Source organism: Balaenoptera borealis (assembly GCF_965194805.1).
Source record: "Balaenoptera borealis genome assembly, chromosome: 15".
Lineage (NCBI taxonomy): Eukaryota > Metazoa > Chordata > Mammalia > Artiodactyla > Balaenopteridae > Balaenoptera > Balaenoptera borealis.
The window spans coordinates 8,393,691-8,418,107 of record NC_138871.1 but is presented as its reverse complement, the minus strand read 5'-3'; the positions used below and the strand labels follow the sequence as shown (position 1 = coordinate 8,418,107).

The following is a 24,417-nucleotide window of genomic DNA, read 5'->3' as shown; positions in this document are numbered from 1 at the left end:
TAGGGATGTTGGTTTTCTGCACAGAGCTGAGGAATTACAGAATAAACTCTCAAAACCTGAAATGTTGAACAAGGCTCTCCTGTGTAATTTGGGGGGAGTCTAATGAGGGCCACATTGAACAACTATTGGTTCATGGTATTCTTACTTGACATTTTAAAAACATGTTTTCTGGAGAATGAGTTTGTCTCATCCTTTTATGGAGAGAGATCTCAATGGCTATGGGGTGAGATAGATTAGCAAAGCAGTGAGAGTACCCTGTTCACTCTTGCATTGGTCTTTAGTGTCCATTGCAAATGAATCTTGCCTAGAACCCCCTCTGACAGATCAGTTCTGGGAAATACAGTCCATTAATTAGCCCTCACTCACAACTGAACTCAGAGATAAGTGTGATCCTTTTGCATTTTGATATAAACCCCATATATGAGGAAATTATACAGCTGCCATTTCCCTTTCCACAGAAATGGGCATCCTGCTGACAAACGAGTTTCCAGATGACAAGTCATTAGAAAGATTGACTCGAGAAGGAAACCAAGTTTATGACCAAGAGTGAGTAATTTTACTGGGACAGTTTTGTTGTGTTTTTGTTTGATATAAGTTTTAAAACGTCACAGTCTCGTGTTCTTAGTTCTGCAGGAATGTCTTCAGCAAACTGGCTCAAGATCCATGGCTTGGCGGCCAAGAAGCTCACCATCATGGATGCTTTGTCCATGGCCGCCGTCCCTCACAGCCCCACCTATGTCCCCATTCTGGACAAGCATGTCGTTTCCAAGGTCTTTGATGAGGTAAAACTGATTTTCTATATGTCCCTGCTTGATGTAGTTTTCATTTCCTGCCTAAATAAAGAGTAGTCCACTTGATGTCTTGTACAGTTGTAACAGAAATGTATTTCAGCCATTGGGAAAAAATTATTTGCAAAGGCAGTAAAAAGGAGAGAGAGAAGCTCTTAAGCATTTTTGCTTCTAAGCTGAGAAGAACAATTTCTTCTTTGTTGGGTTGGCAGTTCATGGCTCGTTGCTGATGGGTGACATTGTGGAGCTGCAGAAATGTCTGAAAAGCCTCTAGGTCAGAGTCATGAGTCACAAGTGAATATCAGTCTGTATCAAAGGACAGGGAGAGCTTGTGAGAGATTATGTCCATCCTTTGCTTACCTTCTCTTCCTAAATACAGTGGCATCTTTTCCATCATAAAAGTCTCCAAAGGAAAAAGTCAGAAAGAGGGAGGGAGAGAGACACAGAGACAGAGATGCAGAAAAAGAGAGAGATTGAGAGAGAGGATCGGGAGTGAGCCAGAGCACAAGAGCCATGAGAAAGTGAGAGTCATGTCCTGGAAGGAGAAAAAGAGCTTCCGGTAGGAGGGCGCAAGTTGGGGTTAACTGTGGAGGAAAGCCAAGCACTGTAAAGTTTGCCTTGAATTGGGCAACTGGAAAGTCCTTGCCCTATGAAGAACGGATCCAGTGGAGCAGCCAGATTGCACAGAGATGAGGAACACAAGAGAAACAAGAATAGGAAGATTGAACCCTGGTGCTTCCCGGCAAATATAGCAGCAACTAGTGACTTAAATAGGAATGTATCAAGCTTTACAGTCACTAAATTGAAATAATATCCTTAAAAGACCTTATCTCATGCTGAAATTTTACAGAGGGTATGTAGGAAATTTGGGATTTGCTTCCAAATAATCTGGATGGTGGGAGTAGTTGGGGGAAGGGAGGAGTAGATAAAGCAAGATTAGCCATGAGCTGATAATTGTTAAATTTGGATAATAAGAATATTGAGTGGGGGGAGGGTAATTCTACCGTTCTCTCTGCTTTTTTACGTATTTGGAAGTTTCCATAGTAAAAAGTTGAGAAAAAGCAAAGGCAGGAAAATTTTTTTTAAAAAAAGGCTTTATCTAACTGGTCTTGCAATAGCTGAAATTTGATGTATTTGGAAGAAGCAGATGAATTGGTGGACTTTTTCTGTTAGTCACATTTAAGTGATTATACCCATGGAGTTTGATATGCATCCTGGTTTGACATGACCAACAGTTCTTGCTCTGGAGGTTGGGTATATGACCCGTTAGGCTGGGTTCCTGATGACTTTGCCTCAAGGTGAGCGGTCCTATCCCTGGCTGTGACCTTGTGACTGGAAGATTCTATTTCCACCTTCAGTGAACTCTAACCTGATTAGTCAGATACCAACTTATCTTTTGAATTTGACTTCTTCCAAAAGCAAGAGAGAGAAACTGAATGCTGATTTATTCCTTCTAGGAAGTTTGGTGATAGCTTCTCATATTCTGTGCACTTATTTTATTAATATTCTTGAGTATTGTTTGAAAGAAAATATATTTGGTGAACTATCCCTGGAAATAGAATTTTCTGGTACTTATCATGTCTCCTTCTAAGCCTCCCAACAACCTGAGATACATTGAAAAGTAAATTCTCAAAAAACAAATATGAGAAGGTAGGAAAGCAGCACATAAAATCAAAGGAAAGATTTATAGATTGAATGCATAAAAATGTTATTTTGCGTTAAAAACATATAAATAAAATGAAGGCAAATCTCAAAAATATTTTTAACATATACAACAAAGAGTTACAGGAGTAATATCTTAAATATGTGTTTGCATGTGTGTATCCATGTAAGTTAGCACGTGCATGTGGTGTGTGTGTGTGTATAAATTAGGGTTCAGTATACACACAAACATGCACATGCACCCATACCATAAAGGAATAAGAAAATGATAAATATCCCAGTGGAAAATCTAGGGGGAATAGTTTAAAAATAAAATAAAAAGTCAAAAACCACATACAAAAATATTTCTTGCTGGTAACCAAATATATTCATTTTTGAAAAAATGCAAATTAAAAAAAAATTAGACAACTCCCCCCCATCATCAAATTTGTAAGGTTAAAAAATACTAATAAACAGTGATGGTGAAAACAGGATGAAATTAGAACTTTTACATCCTGCTGGGGGGAGTATAAGTTGGTATAACCTTGGCAGTATGTTCAGAGGTGTTAAGGGCTTAACAACTTTTCCTACAGCAAATCCATATGTAGATATTCCATAAGCTACAGAAGGAAATAATCAGAAATACTGAAGAATATATTCAGAGAATAATTATTGCTGTCTTGTATCTAACAATGAGAAAACTGAAAACGACCTAAATGTCCAATAAGTACACCCATATGATTGAATGTCATACATTCATTAAATATCATGTTTCTGAAGAATAAGTAATGACATGGGGAAAAGCTCTCAATACAATGCTAAATGAAAAAATCAGGGTACAAAACTGCATAGATAGTACATTAATTTAGTTACATATGTGTATGATGTAGGCATAGCACTCTTTCTCTCTCCCTTTTCTCTTTTACCAAAATGTTACTAGTGTTTATCTGAGGGGTGAGATTATTGGAGATTTGGGGGTTTGCTTATATAATTTTTAGTTTTTGTTGTAGTTCTTTCAACTCTGAACATACATTAATGATATGCTGAGAAAAAAAAAGTTAAGAAAAACAGACCTAAAACAAGAGATAAAATAGTTTAAATGCAAAGGACACTTGATTTTTAATTAATTTATTGGTTTATTTTTATTTGATGAGTAATATATGAGTACATTCTTGTATAGAATGACCATTTAGAAGTCTTTAGAGGAAAATGTAAAAGCTTCTCTCTCTCCACCAACCTCATTTATGAAGGAAACACTGAATAATTTGGTGAATATCCTGCTGATCCTTTTCAAGACACACACACACACACACACACACATATATATGAATACATTATATATATTTTTACACATACACATAACAATTTTAATATACAAAACAATTTTAATAAGGTAATACCATATGGATTTGCTATTTTATCTTTCAAAAAAATATATCTTAGAGACTTTTCTATGTGTGTAGATATGGGTATATCTCATTTTTGTTAGTTGCAAATTTCTTCCCCATTGTTAATGGACATTTACATTGTGTCCTTCCTCCCCCTATTACAAACAATCCTGTAATGGATTTCCTTGTGCAGAGACTTCTGGGCATCTCTATAAGTCTATCTTTGTGATAGATGGATTGCTGGACCCAAAGGATGTGTACATTTAAATATTTGACAGATTAAACCAAATCACCCTCCAAATAGATTCTATATTTCCACTAGTTTATATTCAGAAAGACAGCCATTTTCCTAAGAGGAACTGTATATCATACTTGTTGATAAGCATTAGTTCTACAAGTATAGAGATACTTTGAAAACCCTAAAAATAGTGTGCAGGCCTGATACCTTATTCAACTTGTCCTCTCCTCATATTTAGAAGAAATAAACATAGTAACTCAGTGCAGCACTTTGAAATTTGCTCTCCAGGCTGTATGCAATGTATCTGGACTCTGGGGATAATAATATACCTTCTCTGAGACTGTTATACTATGTATAATATAGTGAATATATATAGTATAGGTATATATATATATATATATGCTATAAAAAGAAGTAATGCATATAATGGGCTGCAAGCACTGAATAAATGTTGGCTTTTATTATAAAAATATTCAATAAATATTACATTGCCTACTGTATGCAGACTCTGAGCTGGGCTAGACTACAGCCTACCCAATCACAACTTACAATCTCATGGAGGAACTACCAATTAAAATAAGAAGTTCTAGTTAAATGTGATGAGTGGGAAGAGCAGAGTGAAGATGCCAGAGAGGCCCCTAACCACCTTGAGTTGGCAGAGGGCTTTGGACCTGGCCTGGGAAGTTCAGACCTGGGGGATCTGATCGGTCCAGGTTTGGACCTAGGGGAGGAAGAGTTACGAGGGTGATGAGGTGGAGGGGAGTGAGGAGTGACCTAGGGGGAAGTCTAAGGGTCAGAGGAAGTTTGTCATTCCAAAGAAAGTTTAGTGCAACTGGAGGAAGATGTGAAAGCTGGTGAAGGTCGAGTTAAGGATTTTTGAAGGTCATCCTGAGGGAAACCAAAGGGTTTTTAGCAGAGGACAGAGAAGATCAGGTTTGGTCTTTGGCTACTATGTGGAAAAGGGTTGTAGAGGTTCAAAGCTGGGACGATGGGGGGCAGTCAGGAGGCAAGTTCTAGGTGGCTGTGACCCAGGTGACAACCCTGAGGATGGACCCAAGCCTTTATATAAAGTCAAGTCGACAGGACTAAACCACATGGGGCTGAGAGAGAGAAAAATGTTGAGTGACTTCCAAGAAGGAAAAAATGGAAGAGTAGTGAGGGTCCTGTTTTTCCGGAGAACCTGTCTTCTGACCCCAGAAAGCAAAGCCAAGGGAAGAGGATGTATATTTTTTCACGTGCATTCCACCATGGGCACCTGTGCTCGTGCCTTCTGTGGCTTTGTAAATTCTCATCACAAGCCTGTGGGTACGTAGCACACGACATGCTCTCCCCCATCCATTATTGCTCGTAAGAGCAAGAATCATGATGATGAAGGAAATATACTGCAATAAATTCCAATTTCACCCTCAAAGCACACTTACATCTTTTATTTAATATTTTCTCTGATGGAAAGAATGGGAAAACAATGATCGAAAAATATAATCCCACTGCGTGAGATACATAGCTTTTTGAGATTTGGACCTAACAGTTTTTTGAAAAAGTAGACAAAAGTAGAATGGAGCTGAAAAGGAAACATGAATCTTAACCCACTTCACTGAGAATTGTAATTGACTTTTACTCCTGTGTTCTTTGTACAGTCACATCTGTCTGGGTAGAATTGTAAAGCAGCATTTGGCTTTATCCCCAGCTACTTGTTTCATTCATGACTTATGTATGGGCTGTTTCTTCTTCTGGAGCACAATGTTATTTTGGTTTTCATGTTTCTTGGACCAGCATCAAATCTGTCACCTTGGAAATGAAGTGTTGAGCAGAGAGGTTGCCCTAGCAACTCTTCATTACAAGGTGCTAACTGGCACTTTCAGTTTTCAGTGGACCAGATAAGTTTAACCTTAGCTCTTTCAAAAAGATTAATTCATCACCAAGTCATATACAGAGTAAAACTGCTTTAGTTATTTGATGAATCTGGACTTTAAAGCTCTTTATTGCCAATGGCTTTGAAAAAGAAGAAACAATTTGGGAACATTAGTTTGCATCGTTGAAAAGTCCACTACATCACCACCACCACCATCATCATCATCATGTCTTACCAGCACTGCATCAAGGCTTCCTGCTTTGCCCTAATCTGGGTTCAGCACATAGCTTTGTGATCAGGTAGCCTGGGCCTGCACCCCAGCTCTGTCACTGACTCCCGATGGGTCATGGCAAGGTCCCTAATCTGGTACGTGGTGAGCCCTCAGACTAGGTTTTGAGAAAAACATTTGATCTCATCAAAGTATCTGATGGAAAATTTAGACCAGCGTAGTAAGGTGGCTTTTTTTTTTTAATTAATCATTTATTTATTTATTTATGGCTGTGTTGGGTCTTCGTTTCTGTGCGAGGGCTTTCTCTAGTTGTGGCAAGTGGGGGCCACTCTTCATCGCGGTGCGCGGGCCTCTCACTATCGCGGCCTCTCCCGTTGCAGAGCATAGGCTTCAGACGCGCAGGCTCAGTAATTGTGGCGCACGGGCTTAGTTGCTCCGCGGCATGTGGGATCTTCCCAGACCAGGGCTGGAACCCGTGTCCCCTGCATTGGCAGGCAGATTCTCAACCACTGCGCCACCAGGGAAGCCCCAGTAAGGTGGCTTTTTATCTCATCATTTAGCTGACGAGCAATGTTAGGGATGCTGCTAAGGGCATGGCATTTTGTTGCTTTCAAATATAGCAGCAATGAAAACGATACTGATAGAAAAGTTTAATTAAAAAATTTGAAAAGACAGTTAATACAAAAGCTATACGTAATCATTGTGTAGAAAAATTAGAAAATACAGATAAGTAGAAAAAAACAATAGAATATAATTCCTCACAGATGAATTGTTTGGTGGTTATCTGGCCCAAGTTTTTTCACTACATATATATCCTTTGTTCTTTGTTTTTGTTTTACCAAAATGAAGTTGAACTAAAGATACTCTGTGCCTTGATTTTTACTCAACAGTCTATTTCAAACATTATTGCATGCCAGCAAATACTCATTTACTATACCAATTAAAATGCTAGTGACCTCACTAGCATTTTAATTGAAATTTACATTTAAAAATTTTACTTTTATTTTCTAAAAATTTAGATTGAAATTTGTGAGATATAACCTACACTGTAGTAAGCAACATATTTTCACGGGTTTATGAATGATCTGATTGACACTCCTCTTTCCCAGTTCACTTTGTAGCCCCACCTTCAATTTGTTCTGTGGAGCCTGGAGATGTTTCTGTTTAAGCAGAGGTTTAAGCTTCAGCACTCAGCAGTTTGCACAACTATAAAGTCACTGCACCTTGTTCAGGGTCAGCCATGTGGGATTTGTACAGCCTTTGCATTTTCATTACTCACATCCAGTCAGACCTCTCCTTGGCCAGTCTGACAGCAGGCTCTGGGATATTTATTGGAAGAAATTATTTAGTTGAAAAACAGTGAAGTTGGTGAATTCAGTTAGTGTTGAGTGATGAATATATAAACACCAGTTTACACTATTTTCTCATTTTCAAAATGTTGTGGGATTGCTTACAAACACAGCCAGAATGTTGTCAGGTAGAATCCTTCCTGTACTACTTTAACAGCTAATAACTGTGTTTACAGTTCTGCATCCCCCTTTCTTCATTTAGCGTATCTTATGAACGTATTTCCCTGTAATGACCAATTTTGGATGAATTTTAATGGTTGTGCTAATATTCAATAACATGAATTACTACAATTTAACTATTCCCCCCATTATTGGGCAGTTTACTTGGAATTTTAAGAGTGCCTATTTTCCTACATCTTAGCTGTTACTTAGAGCAGTAACATTAAAAAAAAAAAAAAAAACAAAAGAACCTGCCAATTGCTAAGTGAAAATGTTATTCAATTTTAATATTTTTTCTTTTATTGTTTGAGAATAGTTTTCTTGTGTAAGCTAAATATATCTCTTAAAATCTTGGTTACATCATTCACCTTCTTGGCAAACACCTCTTTTAAAATAGCAAAGGTACGCTTATCTCGTGCCTCAATCACCAAGAACTCAAATTTGGTAGACTCCAAACACAATATTTTACGATAGAGATAAACTTTTAAAAATGTTGGAGCCTCAGCTATTATTTGAATTTATATAATTTTAGTCTTTTACGTATTCAGTAAATGGTTACTTTGTACATGCATTGTGCTAGAAACTAGTATTTTTTAAAGGAATAAAAAACTAGAGTTCAGTGGAGAGGAAAACCAAATAACAAAACTGCATTTCAATGTATATATCTACAGAGGGATTGAATGAGAAAATATATGGATTGCCTAGTACTTGGCAAAGAGTAAGAGATAAACACTATTATAATTTTTTAAAGTTTTTATTTTATTGTTATTTTTTATACAGCAGGTTCTTATTACGTATCAATTTTATACATATTAGTGTTTACATGTCAATCCCAATCTCCCAATTCATCCCACCGCCACCACCCCCCCCAACCCTGCTTTCCCCCCTTGGTGTCCATACATTTGTTCTCTACATCTGTGTCTCTATTTCTGCCTTGCAAACCAGTTCATCTGTACCATTTTTCTAGATTCCACATATATGCGTTAATATATGATATTTGTTTTTCTCTTTCTGACTTACTTCATTCTGTATGACAGTCTCTAGGTCCATCCACGTCTCTACAAATGACCCAATTTCATTCCTTTGTATGGCTGAGTAATATTCCATTGTATATATGTACCACATCTTCCTTATCCATTCGCCTGTCAATAGGCATTTAGGTTGCTTCTGTGACCTGCCTATTGTAAATAGTGCTGCAATGAACATTGGGGTGCATGTGTCTTTTTGAATTATGGTTTTCTGTGAGTATATGCCCAGTAGTGGGGTTGCTGGGTCATATGGTAATTCTATTTTTAGTTTTTTAAGGAACCTCCATACTGTTCTCCATAGTGCCTGTATCAATTTACATTCCCACCAACACTGCAAGAGGATTCCCTTTTCTCCACACCCTCTCCAGCATTTGTTGTTTGTAGCTTTTCTGATGACGCCCATTCTAACTGGTGTGAGGTGATACCTCATTGTAGTTTTGATTTGCATTTCTCTAATAATTAGTGATGTTGAGCAGCTTTTCATGTGCCTCTTGGCCATCTGTATGTCTTCTTTGGAGAAATGTCTATTTAGGTCTTCTGCCCATTTTTGGATTGGGTTGTTTGTTTTTTTAATATTGAGCTGCATGAGCTGTTTATATATTTTGGAGATTAATCCTTTGTCCATTGATTCGTTTGCAAATATTTTTTCCCATTCTGAGGGTTGTCTTTTCGTCTTGTTTGTAGTTTCCTTTGCTATGCAAAAGCTTTTAAGTTTCATTAGGTCCCATTTGCTTATTTTTGTTTTATTTCCATTACTCTAGGAGGTGGGTCAAAAAAGATCTTGCTGTGATTTATGTCAAAGAGTGTTCTTCCTTTTTTTCCTCTAAGAGTTTTATAGTGTCTGGTCTTATATTTAGGTCTTTAATCCATTTTGAGTTTATTTTTGTGTATGGTGTTAGGGAGTGTTCAAATTTCATTCTTTTACATGTAGCTGTCCAGTGTTCCCAGCACCACTTATTGAAGAGACTGTCTTTTCTCCATTGTGTATCCTTGCCTCCTTTGTCATAGATTAGTTGACCATAGGTGTGTGGGTTTATCTCTGGGCTTTCTATCCTGTTCCATTGATCTATATTTCTGTTTTTGTGCCAGTACCATATTGTTTTGATTGCTGTAGCTTTGTAGTATAGTCTGAAGTCAGGGCATCTGATTCCTCCAGCTCCGTTTTCTTCTCTCAAGATTGCTTTGGCTATTCGGAGTCTTTTGTGTCTCCATGCAAATTTTAAGATTTTTTTGTTCTAGTTCTGTAAAAAATGCCATTGGTAATTTGATAGGGATTGCATTGAATCTGTAGATTGCTTTGGGTAGTATAGTCATTTTCAGAATATTGATTCTTCCAATCCAAGAACATGGTATATCTCTCCATCTGTTTGTGTCATCTTTGATTTCTTTCATCAGTGTCTTATAGTTTTCTGAGTATAGGTCTTTTACCTCCCTAGGTAGGTTTATTCCTAGGTATTTTATTCTTTTTGTTGCAATGGTGAATGGGATTGTCTCCTTAATTTCTCTTTCTGGTCTTTCGTTGTTAGTGGATAGGAATGCAAGAGATTTCTGTGCTTTAATTTTGTATCCTGCAACTTCACCAAATTCATTGATTAGCTCTAGTAGTTTTCTCGTGGCATCTTTAGGATTATCTATGTACAGTATCATGTCATCTGCCAACAGTGACAGTTTTACTTCTTATTTTCCAATTTGTATTCCTTTTATTTCTTTTTCTTCTCTGATTGCCATGGCTGGGACTTCCAAAACTATGTTGAATAATAGTGGTGAGAGTGGACATCCTTGTCTTTTTCCTGATCTTAGAGGAAATGCTTTCAGTTTTTCACCATTGAGAATGATGTTTGCTGTGGGTTTGTCGTATGTGGCCTTTATTATGTTGAGGTAGGTTCCCTCTATGCCCACTTTCTGGAGAGTTTTTTTTATCATAAATGGGTATTGAATTTTGTCAAAAGCTTTTTCTGCTTTTGAGATGATCATATGGTTTTTATTCTTCAATTTGTAAATATGGTGTATCACATTGATTGATTTGTGTACATTGAAGAATCCTTGTATCCCTGGGATAAATCCTACCTGATCATGGTGTGTGATCTTTTTAATGTGTTGTTGGATTCTGTTTGTTACTATTTTGTTGAGGATTTTTGCATCTATATTCATCAGTGATATTGGTCTGTAATTATCTTTTTTTGTAGTATCTTTGTCTGGTTTTGGTATCAGGGTGATGGTGGCCTCATAGAATGAATCTGGGAGTGTTCCTTCCTCTGCAGTTTTTTGGAAGACTTTGAGAAGGATAGGTGTTCTTCTCTAAATGTTTGATAGAATTCACCTGTGAAGCCATCTGGTCCTGGACTTTTGTTTCTTGGAAGATTTTTAATCACAGTTTCAATTTCATTACTTGTGATTGGTCTGTTCGTATTTTCTACTTCCTGGTTCAGTGTTGGACGTTATACCTTACTAAGAATTTGTCCATTTCTTGCAGGTTGTCCATTTTATTGGCATAGAACGGCTTGTACTAGTCTCTTATGATGCTTTGTATTTCTGTGGCGTCCATTGTAACTTCTCCTTTTTCATTTATATTTTTATTGATTTGAGTCCTCTCCCTCTTTTTCTTGATGAGTCTGGCTAAAGGTTTATCAATTTTGTTTATCTTGTCAAAGAACCAGCTTTTAGTTTTATTGATCTTTGCTATTGTTTTCTTTGTTTCTATTTCATTTATTTCTGCTCTGATCTTTATGATTTCTTTCCTTCTACTAACTTTGGGTTTTGTTTGTTCTTCTTTCCCTAGTTCCTTTAGGTGTAAGGTTAGATTGTTTATTTGAGATTTTTCTTGTTTCTTATTGTATTGCTATAAACTTCCCTCTTAGAACTGCTTTTGCTGCATCCCGTAGGTTTTGGATCATCCTGTTTTCGTTGTCATTTGTCTCTAGGTATTTTTTGATTTCCTCTTTGATTTCTTCAGTGATTTCTTGGTTATTTGGTAACGTATTGTTTAGCCTCCATGTGTTTGTGTTTTTTACATTTTTTTCCCTGTAATTTCTTTCTAATCTCATATCGCTGTGGTCAGAAAAGATGCTTGATATGATTTCAGTTTTCTTAAATTTACTGAAGCTTGATTTGTGACCCAAGAGGTGATCTATCCTAGAGAATGTTCCGTGCACACTTGAGAAGAAAGTTTAATCTGCTGTTTTTGGGTGAAATGTCCTATAAATATCAATTAAATATATCTGTTCTATTGTGTCATTTAAAGCTTGTGTTTCCTTATTAATTTTCTGTCTGGATGATCTGTTCATCTGTGTAGGTGAGGTGTTAAAGGCCCCCACTATTATTGTGTTACTGTCGCTTTCCTCTTTTATAGCTGTTAGCATTTGCCTTATGTATGGAGGTTCTCCTATGTTGGGTGCATTTATATTTATAATTGTTATATCTTCTTCTTGGATTGATCCCTTGATCGTTATGTGGTGTCCTTCCTTGTCTCTAGTAACATTCTTTATTTTAAAGTCTATTTTATCTGATATGTGTATTGGTACTCCAGTTTTCTTTTGATTTCCATTTGCATGGAAAATCTTTTTCCATCCCTTCACTTTCAGTCTCTATGTGTCCCTAGGTCTGAAGTGGGTCTCTTGTAGGTTACATATATATGGGTCTTGCTTTTGTATCCATTCAGCGAGCCTGTGTCTTTTGGTTGGAGCATTTAATCCATTCACATTTAAGGTGATTGGCAATATGTATGTTCCTATTACCATTTTCTTAATTGTTTTGGGTTTGTTTTTGTAGGTCCTTTTCGCTCATATGTTTCCCACTTAGAGAAGTTCCTTTAGCATTTGTTGTAGAGCTGGTTTGGTGGTGCTGAATTCTCTTAGCTTTTGCTTGTCTATAAAGATTTTGATTTGTTTGTCAAATCTGAATGAGATCCTTGCCAGGTAGAGTAATCTTGGTTGTACGTTCTTCCCTTTCATCACTTTAAATATATCATGCCACTCCCTTTTGGCTTGTAGAGTTTCTGCTGAGAAATCAGCTGTTAACCTTACGGGAGTTCCCTTGTATGTTATTTGTCGTTTTTCCCTTGTTGCTTTTAATAATTTTTCTTTGTCTTTAATTTTTGTCAATTTGATTACTCAGCATCTTTCTCCTTGGGTTTATCCTGCCTGGGACTCTCTGCACTTCCTGGACTTGGGTGGCTATTTCCTTTCCCATGTTAGGGAAGTTTTTGACTATAAGCTCTTCAAATATTTCCTTGGTTCCTTTCTCTCTCTCTTCTTCTTCGGGACCCCTATAATGTGAATGTTGGTGCATTTAATGTTGTCCCAGAGATCTCTTATGCTGTCTTAATTGCTTTTCATTCTTTTTTCTGTATTCTCTTCCATGGCCATGTTTTCCACCATTCTGTCTTTCAGGTCACTTATCCGTTCTTCTGCTTCAGTTATTCTGCTATTGATTCCTTCTAGTGTAGTTTTCATTTCAGTTATTATATTGTTCATCTCTGTTTGTTCTTTAATTCTTCTAGGTCTTTGTTAAACATTTCTTGCATCTTCTTAATCTTTGCCTCCATTCTTTTTCCGAGGTCCTGTATCATCTTCACTATCATTATTCTGAATACTTTTTCTGGAAGGTTGCCTATCTCCACTTCATTTAGTTGTTTTTCTGGGGTTTTATCTTGTTCCTTCATTTGGTACATAGTCCTCTGCCTTTTCATTTTGTCTCTCTTTCTGTGAATGTGGTTTTCATTCCACAGGCTGCCGGACTGTAGTTCTTCTTGCTTCTGCTGTCTGCCCTGTGGTGGATGAGGCTATCTAAGAGGTTTGTGCAAGCTTCCCGATGGGAGGGACTGGTGGTGGGCAGAGCTGAGTTTTGCTCTCGTAGGCAGAGCTTAGTAAAATTTAATCCGCTTGTCTGTTGATGGATGGGACTGAGTTCCCTCCCTGTTGGTTGTTTGGCCTGAGGCGACCCAGCACTGGAGACTGCAGGCTCTTTGGAGGAGCTAATGGCAGACTCTGGGAGGGCTCACGCCAAGGAGTACTTCCCAGAACTTCTGCTGCCAGTGTCCTTGTCCCCACGGTAAGCCACAGCTGTCCCCCGCCTCTGCAGGAGACCCTCCAACACTAGCAGGTAGGTCTGGTTCAGTCTCCCCCAGGGTCACTGATCCTTCCCTCTGGGTCCTGATGTGCACACTACTTTGTGTGTGCCCTGCAAGAGTGGAGTCTCTGTTTCCCCCAGTCCTGTCGAAGTCCTGCAATCAAATCCTGCTAGCCTTCAAAGTCTGATTCTCTGGGAAATCTTCCTCCTGTTGCCCAACCCCCAGGTTGGGAAGCCTGACATGGGGCTCAGAACCTTCACTCCAGTGGGAGGACTTCTGTGGTATGAGTGTTCTCCAGTTTGTGAGTCACCCACCCAGTGGTTATGGGATTTGATTTTATTGTGATTGTGCCCCTCCTACCATCTCATTGCAGCTTCTCCTTTGTCTTTGGATATGGGGTATCCTTTTTGGTGAGTTCCAGTGTCTTCCTGTCGATGATTGTTCAGCAGTTACTTGTGATTCTGGTGCTCTAGCAAGAGGAAGTGAGCACATGTCCTTCTACTCCACCATCTTGAAGCTACAATCCCATTATTGATAAAACTATTCTTAATAGAATTGATAAAACTGTTCTCAACTATTGACAAAATTAGTGGTTAAAGTGTATCTCTGGTCTAACACTGGGAAAAATTCTAACAGAATCAGCCCAAACTAGGGCTGTCCATGTATTCCAGCAATTATGGTCAGTATCTCTCTCTCACTCTCCGCCTCCCCCCTGCCCCCCCTTCCTCCCTCTGCCCTCCATCCCTCACAGTTAAAATCTTCTCACACAGGGTGTGATTAGCATCAATTTAGTAAGGCTTCTAGGTTAACCTCAAGAGAAATGAAGTAGGTAATACCTTGAGGCGCCCTTTTATTATCAAACAGTGTCCAGAGGGGTCTCACATTAGTTGGTAATACTTGATTTGCATTATAAGAGGTAGCAAGTATCTTTGACCAATAGAATGAAATGGAAGCAAGGGTATACCAGTTCCAAGCCCAGGCATTAAGGCTCCTTGGTTATTTCTACTTACTCATTTGTGCCTGGGAACATGCCTGGTCAAGCCTGCTAGAGACACGTGGAGCAGAGCCAAGTCCCCCCAGTCATTCCAAGAAGTCATTCCTAGATCAGCCAACAGCTAGTTGGTTGTTCCATTATTTTGTTTTGAAAACATAAACAATTATATATATGTATTCATATCTCTGTGTTACTTTCCTAGGTTTGCTGTGACAAAGTGTACCGCAAGCTGGGTGGCTTAGAAATTTGTTTATTCTTTCACAATTCTGGAGGCTGGAAGTCTGAAATCTAAGTGTTGGCAGGGCCATGCTTCCTCTGACTGCTCTAAGGAAGAGCCCTTCCTTGACTGTTCCTAGCTTCTGGTGGTGGAATCCTTGGCATCCCTTGGCTTGGAGCTGCATTACTCCAGTCTCTGCCTCTGTCATCACATGGCCTGGCCTTCTCTGTCTCTGTGTCTACATTTCCCTCTTCCTATAAAAAAAAAAAAAAAGAGTTAACAAGTAAAACATGTTCAGGAGGTGTGACCAGGTGCTTTCATTCCCCCTCAAATAGTGTCAGTTTCCTCATTAACCACACTCTCCTCCCCACCTGCTTCCCTACAGAAGCTGGGAAGCCATGATTCTGATCCCCCAAGTCCCTGTGAGAATGCCCCTTATGACCTCATAGTCACACTAAACTTGACATCATCAAGAGAATAGCCCATGGGACCTCCACACGACCACCATGTTGTAAAAACTAAGACCACAGACTGAAGGTGTGGAGTATGACTTTGTCTTTCCCTAAATCTGCATGCAGAACGGAATGAGAGTGGGTGCACACGAGCCAAATTTGAACTCCTACCACACTGAAGTCCATGATGGCCATGCAAGGCATGAGATCCAAATCCACCAAAGAGGGAGGTAGAACATTAAACAGTGGGTTTTCTTTACGCATCATCAGTCAGGCATCCAGCGGATCCTGGTGAAATGGTATAATGCTGCTAAATATTTCGTGGTGTTGATTTGCAGTTGAGCCATAAGCTGGCAATTTGTAGAGCTATTTATAGACTTCTAGAAGGGTCTTTTTCCCAGGGGAGATAAATATGTAAGGGTCTTTCATTTTGTTGAGACTGATTATTTTTCCTCTGAAAGTTTATGTGAAATTTTAAGAGATGGTGTTTTTTGTTTGTTTGGTTGGGGTTTTTCTTCCCACTTCTGCAAATTTCATTAAGTTTTCAAAGTCCAGTCAACTCACCTTTTAACCCACTGCTTTGGCTTCTTCTCTTTCACAAAGATTGCTTAGAAGCCACATGATGAATTCTTGTGTCTGACAAGTAGCAAGGTTTGACTATTCAGCCAGACTAAATTTCTTGCTTTTCAGCCTTCTGAATCTTTGGCTATTTTGTTTGTTTCTTTCGGTCTTGATGTTTTAATTGCAAAAGTATGTAGTTTTCAATTTCAATATCTATTTTTTTACATGATTTTATTTTATTGTTTAAAATACTATTCTTTTTCTCATCCATTTGTTCTTAACGGCACTGTTCTTACACTTTTATATGACTGTTACATCTTTGAACAACCTAATCATACTTAATTTTAATCATAATTCATATAATGTTATTGTTAGGTGGCTCGTAAAATTAACTTCTACTCACGTGAATTGATGTTCTGATTGTTGATTTGCTCAGCTACTGTTTTTAGCATTTTTGTGTGTGTATTTAGGAATTTTAGTACGTTGGCACATTTTGACAAGATTTTTAAAAATCTGTTTTTTTCTCTGTCTTCTGTTTTGCAGTTACCTAAATCCATCCCCTTGTACCCCAGTCATTGGTATTTAGAGCCCTTGTCCCATGATGATACTGGGATAGTGTAGGTTTAGGGTGGCTTGGTTCAGTTCTTGATTGTTAGACTGCACTAGTGTCCTCTCTCACCAGGCAGGGCCTTCTTGCAGGGGTGAGAGAACCTCACACTAGTGCTGGCTTCAGGCACTGAGCCTGACTCAGAGTCCCACTTGCTTCCTGGGAGTTGAGCCCCCACCGCCCCTGCCATCTTTGCCCACGAGAGTCAACACACAACTTCAGCCCTGCTGACTTATTCAACTTTTTGTCTCTAGAAATACATCAACCGTGCATCTTTCTTTTTCCTTCTCTCCTTCTTCCTTTCCCTCCTCTCCTTCTTCCTTTCCTTCCTTTCTTTTTATGCATTTTTTTCCTTAAATAACAACAATACAATTTTTGTATGATTTTGAAGGCAAAGGGGAACATAAAACATGAGCTCTGTATCATCTGGATTGGAAGTAAAAATTTACTTCTTAAAAGTGATTCCCACATTTTTTTAAATTAACATATCAATTTATTGAAATTACTGATAGAAAATATTCTGAAAGTAAATATCACAGGTCCCTGTTGTCAAGGCCAAAGCTTTCTTTCATCTTATTATGATTAATTGGTTTTTTTAAATTAATTTTTATTGGTGTATAGTTGCTTTGATTCCCCACATTTCTAAAATGCCTACATGCTCCTCGTGGTTGGAATCATACACAGTATCGAAACACTGTTAGACCTTGTATTCTCCCGTTATACTTCTTCTTTTTATGTAAATATTAAGATATGGAATAAGCCTTTTTGCAAACATACATTTATTCATTTATCAACAGATATTTGTTGAGGGCCAGGCACTGTTCTAGGTGATAGGAATACAGCAGTGAATGAAACAAAGTAATATGCAAACAGGTAAATGTAAAATATTACAGGTACTGTTAAGATAGCATGGAATCAGAGGCATCCCCAAACCCAGAAGCAAGCATCAGACACAGACAGAAAGAACTCAAAAAGATTCCCTCTCATTCTGGTACTCTGCTGTTCTTACAGAAAGTGGTTTCATTGATCACTAAGCCTTTTTATTTGACATGTATAAGGATCTCTTATAAATTGATAAAGAAAATGGTCAAAAGATATTAACTATATTAACTATTAACTATATTAACTATTAACTATAATCAGATATTCTTAAGAGAAAATCAAATTTAAAATAAATATGTGAAAAAGATGTTTAACCCAACTAGTAATTTACAAAGTAGCAACAATGAGATTCTATTTCTTATCGCCTATGCCCTTCAATTTGACAGAGGCTTATTAAGATAACACTTGATTCTGATTTGGGTTTCCTGAAACAGGTTTTCTTTTGGGAGGGTGGGTTGGTATTTTTAAAATATATAGTTTTAAAAATTGGAAGGAAAAGGTTAGCAGTGATATCTCTGATTCTTATTTCTTTTATTTTCTGTATTTTCTAATTTCTCTACAAATATAATGTATTGATTTGATAGTCAGAAAAACATACTGTACAGCCATTAGATCCATTTTTGAAGGCCCATGTTAACCTATCAAGTGACCCTTTCCTTTGGCATTGGCATATAGGTGTTTCCTCTGGCACATGTGTGCAATGACACAAATAAGATGACTTTAATTAACCCCCAAGGAGTGAAGCTCAATATCTACAAGCAAAAAGTGGAACAGGCAATTAAGTCCTATGAAAAGTGAGTATTACACCTGGCTACTCTTTAATGGATGTGGAATTTGTTTTGGCTTGTTTTCTCTTCTTTTAGCTTAAATTTTTCATCTGGCGCAGCTATTTAACAATGGTCCATAAGGAATATTAACAGCAGCAGCAGCTAACATAAGGGGCTTCCTCTGTGCCAGCACTGTGTTAAGTACTGGGTGGGCCAAAAAGTTCGTTCGGGTTTTTCCCTAAGATGTTACAGAAAAACCTGGGCAAACTTTTTGGCCAACCCAATACTTTACCTGAGTATGTTCAACAGGGTTTTCCAGAAACCATCTTCCCTTTCCAAACTGTAGAAATCTCATGTTTCCATGAACTCTTTAGAGCTTTCCTTTTAGCAGAGTGAATTGGACCATTTTAGCATCGAACATTCTGTAAAGTGACACCACACCACAACAAAGAGATAAAATGCCACAATAATGAGGTAATTTATTTAAACAATTTTTATATCAAAATCAAGAAGATGACCAAGTTGACTACAGTGAAAACTGTACTCCTAAATAGCCACTGTGTTAGTACTGAGTTAGGGGGCCTTTTTTCCCAAGGGCAAATAATCCAGGGTTTGCCAGGCAACTGCCAGGCTGGAGAAGGAGACCCAGGTGGGAAGGAGACCCAGGGTCTTTGAATCCCAGCCCCTTCCTGGGGCCTGGCTCCTTCCGGCCTGACCCGGGAGCCCGCCTCAGAGTGTTGGTGGAGAACACAGCTCTGGGGCTAGAATCTCACCCTCTCCCAGCTCTCTAATCACCTCTGCACCCTGCCCCTCAGCACTTAATTAGTCCTTGGTGCACACGCTTAATTAAACTTTGAGCTACCCAGCTCCTCCAGGCAAGCCTATTCTTGGTTCTGGAAGCTGTGCAATTGGGTTTTCATTTACCACCATGTGGTTGAGAAAAAGGTAATAAAGTACGCCAAAGTGAACGACGGGGCCCAGGCCAGCATTTACTGATCTGCTGTCATTTTGCAGTGTGTCTAGTGTGAGTTCAAAAAAAGTATAAAGCCTGACTTCTGTTGCCTAGAGTGCACGACCCAGCGCAGAGGCTGGCCTTTCTGCCCCACGCCCATCACAGTCTTCTCCGAATCTCCTTACACTTGAGCCTCCTCCACTGCCCTTGGCTGAGAGCTGAGGCTGTGTCGCATGGGCTCCTGCGGCTGCCTCCACGGGCTTCTCAGGACTTCTCTGAGTCTTTGTGGGCCCTTCGTTTCTCTCAAAGGCAGGCTGAACTCTGCCAAGGCTCGCCCTCCCCTGTGGGCCTGAGACTTTGCTCTGTAGGTACCCTCTTACTGGTTCTGGCCCTCTTCTCCGCCTCCCCACCCCCGCACCAGGCAGTCCTTCCCTTGCCTTGAAGCTCCACTGCCCCTCTTCCTGCCCCCTCCCACCAGCTGTCCTCTTTCTTCCCTTCTTGCCTCAGCGCCAATGGCCCTCCCCAGAGAGGCCTTTCCCCAACGACTCTGCACCACCCACCTTGCGTGTGGCCTTCGGAGCGCTCACAGCTTCTGTACAGGCCTGTCCCTTCCCTGCGAGGATGTCGGCCCCCAAAGGCAGGGGCTGGGCTGCTTGCTTTCCCCCTGGTCTCCTCTTCCTAGCAGGTGTCACTATACATATATATATATATATATATATATATATATATATATATATATATATATATATATATGTATTTGACTGTTGGAATTTAATTTGAATTTGATCTAATTCAAGTTTACTTATTAAAATTGATCCAATTCAGTTATTCAAAATGAAATATAATAATATCATTCATATTGTAATTTAATTTGCTTGACTCATTCAAATATTTGAGTGCTGTAATTACCTGGTCTGTGAAAGCCTGATGCAAGGCCATGAGCTGGGGCTTTGAGGTCAGATAGCTCGGGGGTTTCATTCTTGGCTCTGACAGCTACTTGACAGGTCATATGACACTTGTGAGCTTCATTTGCAAGATCTGGCTCACGGGGCAGTTGTGAGGGTTATGTAAATTATATATAAAGAGCAACTAATGTTAATTATTTCCCTCTTTCATTCCCTATATCTTCTAATGCTAAAATAACCATAAATACATGGAATGGAAGGGTCACACAGCTCTTCCCACTGAGCTGACCCTTTCCCAAGAGTTTCCAGAAGGACAGGGACCCTTCCTTCCCAGGCAGAAGAGAGTCCTTCATTAATGGCAATACCAAAATACAGACATAGTAGTGATTTGTTCCAGTTCTTACTTCCAGTGAGTGAATCGGAAAAGCCTTTTAGTACCCTTAGAGGAATATTATACTATATTGTTTATTAAAATGATATTAATTTAAATATGATCATTAACATTTATTTTAATATGATTAATATTTGATATTATTGATTGCATTAGTATTAATAACTTGATGTTTATTTTAAATGAATTATTTAATATTGTTATTTAATCATATTAACATTAATATTATACAGAACAAAGCTTCCTGATCTTTTGTATTCAATAGTATTTAAGAATTTTGCTGGCATAAATGTCAGTTCCCTTTTCCATCTTGCTTCATCTTTGTGAAGATAGGCAGAATATGAAAAGATGAAAAGTAATTAATGAAACTTAGTTTATCCCCATCTCATCCCCAATAAAACGTTTCTAAGGAGTTTCCCACCACAAGTAAGCCAGATAGAACCCTAAGTCCGTATGGTTAGGGGTGACCAAATGAGTGGGAAGCTTATAGTCCTCTGGTCAAAATAGTGACATAAACTAGCAATTTTGGTCACACTTAGTGCCCATGTGTAGGAGTCCTTCTGGTTCAATATTTTAAGAATTGCAGAAGCAGTTTTGGCTTTGTGTGTCTGAGCATAAGCTCTGAGTGAGGATTACCAGGGTTGGCTGGATTCTGGGGTGATTTTTCCACAGCTTGTGTTGTGAATCTAAGGTCAAGGTCTCAGCCCTCAGATCCACAGGAGAAGCATCAGTTCTGGCTCAGGGACCAGGCATAGTAACCTCTGCTTATCACCGATTTGCTTGGGCTGCTGACTAGACTTCTGAAGTGTCATTAGTTACAAGTTGCTTTGCAAATGAGCCACTCGGTACAAGTAGATTTGCAAACTAGAGGTAGAGAAAGCTAGTAAACGCTACGCTCAACCAAATTTCAGTCTCCTAAAACAAAGAGGAAAACTGTGGTTTGTCAAATCCCAGCATCCCACAAGGACTGCCCTCGTCCCGCACGCTTAGAGGCTTTCCCACGGTTGCCTTCCGGGACAGTGGAGCCGGGATTCACACCCTCTCTGCTGCCCTCAGCTCACACCCACTCGCTTTTTCTGCCCTGTGTGCTTTGAAATAGTTCAGTGAAGGCGGAAAACAGAGGAATAATAGAGGTTATGAAAATACCCTCTTGGAAAAATATTTTCTAAAGAACCGAATTAAAATTAAAGACATGTCCTAGCTAATTGGACCCACATTCACCAACTGTTTCTGAGTGTCTAAGCCTCACCCTCCTTCAGAAGCTGGAGGGAATGAGCCTTAGTTATTCCTGGTCACTTTATACATACAGCTCACTTAATCCTCGCAACTCCAAGGGTAGGTGGTGGTATCTTTGTTTTATCAATAAGAAAACAGTGTTTCAAAAAGTTATGTAACATGTTCACACAGCGGCAAAGTGGAGATGCTGAGATTTGAACCCAGACCCACGTAGCTCCCAAGCCCTCGTCACACTCCCAGCCTCCCTACTCTACTGCCTGCACTTTCACGGTTTAGACTTAAAAGGATTTACAGTTTTGTTTTGTTTTTTCCCCAGAAATGCACACAAGCCTTAGAAACCCTGATCATTGTTTCATCAACCACATCATTAAAGAAAACCATTTCCAAATAGGCCCCAAAGAACCAAAAACATCAAGAGACACAGGAGCAGAGCTGGCTTGTTTCCCACTTCCTGACTCTTTCTGTCACTTACAGAGCATTTACCTGTGTCAGACACAGTTCTGTGTGCGGTGCACGTAACTTGCTCATTGAGTCTGCACTGCAGCACAGGGAGGGAGGTACAGTGATTACCCCCTTTCTACAGAAAAGTTGGCTACTGGCCCAAAGTCTCCCAGCTAATAAGAGGAGGAGCTAGCTGAGCTTTGGACCCAGGCAGTCTGGCTCCAGGGTCTGTGCTTTTCACCACCGTGCCAGACCCCCTTTCCATGATCTCACCAGGCCTGTGATGGGAGATCAGGGCAGGATAACACCACCCAAAGTGTGCTCCCAGAGCCCTGTGCCACGGATGCTGGGTCCCAGGATTAGAAGCATGCCTCCTGGGGAGAGGCAGTATTCTCCCACCCCATTTTATTGAAGCTTTTTTGCTTCATGGAACACCAGCTCACAACCTGTGGAGCCAGTGTTCTGCGCCCTGTGCCCTAGTAAGCCTGATTTGGGTGATGATGTAGCACTACAGAACTGGGCTGGAAGCTCTGGAAAAAGCACCACTGATTGGTAACAAGAAAAGGAGCTGTAACTACCTGATAGAAAGCACTGGCTCCAACTTCCTCCTTTCTTCCTGGGTTGCCAGCATCTCTCTGCGAACGCGTTCGGTGAGCTTTAGTCTCAGCCCCACCAACTCTCGGTGCTGGATAAGTAAGGCGCTTCATCTGTCTGCCCCTCTCAGCGGCTGCGTTTGGAAAACAAGGAGATCAGGCTGGTTGATCTCTAAAGTGTGTCCCAATCCTCTTATTTATGACCCTATTAACCTTTTTTTTTTTGCTCTGAGAATCCAGACAGAAGAATGTCTACAGAAGGCAGGCTAAGGGCACACATATTTTTCCTTATGAAGAAAAGCAGTGGGTGTTTAGAAATATCTTCATGCAGGGATAATGAGGACCAGTTTGTTTGCTGCCTTTTCTCAGCCCGGGTTTTACCTGATCCAGCTGAGAGCTGTGCCCTCCTTTAATATTTAGCATGATTGCCACAAAGCCATGAGGCTTCCGCAGTGATGCTGAGGGTGGGAGACACTCACATCCAATCTCTTTGAGTGAGTGGCAATGACGTGGTCCTGCGGTGGTGGTGCTGCGTGGCTTGGGATCTCCCTGCGCGGGGTCAGCTTTTTGTCATGAAATGAACTATTGCTACTAAATAACTATTGTTGATTTTTTTTTAAACAGGCGCCTGAATAAAATTGTTTGGCAAGCATTATCTCAAGAGGAAAAAAAAAAGTAAGCCAGTTTCTTCTCACTTTTTAAAAATTTTTAAAATTTTGGTGAAATTCACATAACCTACAATTAACAGTTTTTAAATGTACAATTCAGTGGTACTTAAGTTATTCAAACTGTTGTGCAAACCACCACCTCCCTCTAGTTTCAAAACTTTTTTATCATCTCAGAAAACACCTTGCACCCATTAAGTAATCCTTCCCCATTCCTCTCTCCCCCTCTGGTAACCACCAATCTGCTTTCTGTCTCTGTGAATCTGCATATTCTGCATGTATCATATGAAAGGAATCATGTATCATGTGACCTTTTGTGGCTGGCTTCTTTTATTTAGTTAATGTAAAAATTTAATGTTTTCAAGGTGCCTCCAAGTTGTATGCATATGTAGTATTTCCTTCCTTGTTATGCCTGAGTAATGATCCATTGTCTGTATATACCACAGTTTGTTTATCCATTCTCCCATTGATGGATATTTGGGTTGTGTCTACTTTGGGGCTTTTATGAACAATGCTGCAAAATACGTAGAAGTTTCTGTGTGGACATGTGTTCTCATTCCTTTTGAGTACATACCTAGCCGTGGATATTCTGGGTCACAGAGTAATTCTGTGTTTAACTTTTTGAGGAACTGCCAAACTTCTCATTTACTTTCCGCAACTGCATCTTTTTACATTCCGACCTCGTACATACAGCAATGTATGAGGGTTCTTGTTTCTCCACATTGTTGCCGACACTTGTTATTTTTCTTGTTTTAAAAACTGAAGTTGGGCTTCCCTGGTGGCGCAGTGGTTAAGAAACCGCCTGCCAATGCAGGGAACACGGGTTTGAGCCCTGGTCTGGGAAGATCCCCTTAGCAGAGCAGCTAAGCCTGTGCGCTACAACTACTGAGCCTGTGCTCTACAGCCCGTGAGCCACAACTACTGAGCCCATATGCCACAACTACTGAAGCCCGTGCACCTAGAGCCCATGCTCCACAATAAGAGAAGCCACCGCAATGAGAAGCCCACGCACCG

At 39.6% G+C, this 24,417-nt stretch overlaps 1 protein-coding gene across 1 annotated transcript in view; it reads left to right on the top strand.

The window, feature by feature from the left end:
- Nucleotides 1-24,417, top strand: part of VWA3B (von Willebrand factor A domain containing 3B) — a 211,000-nt gene that overhangs the window by 141,040 nt on the left and 45,543 nt on the right. The window contains 4 exon segments of the mRNA XM_082356117.1: nt 459-546; nt 626-782; nt 18,129-18,247; nt 23,363-23,413. Of these exon segments, the coding sequence (XP_082212243.1) occupies nt 459-546; nt 626-782; nt 18,129-18,247; nt 23,363-23,413 (415 nt within the window).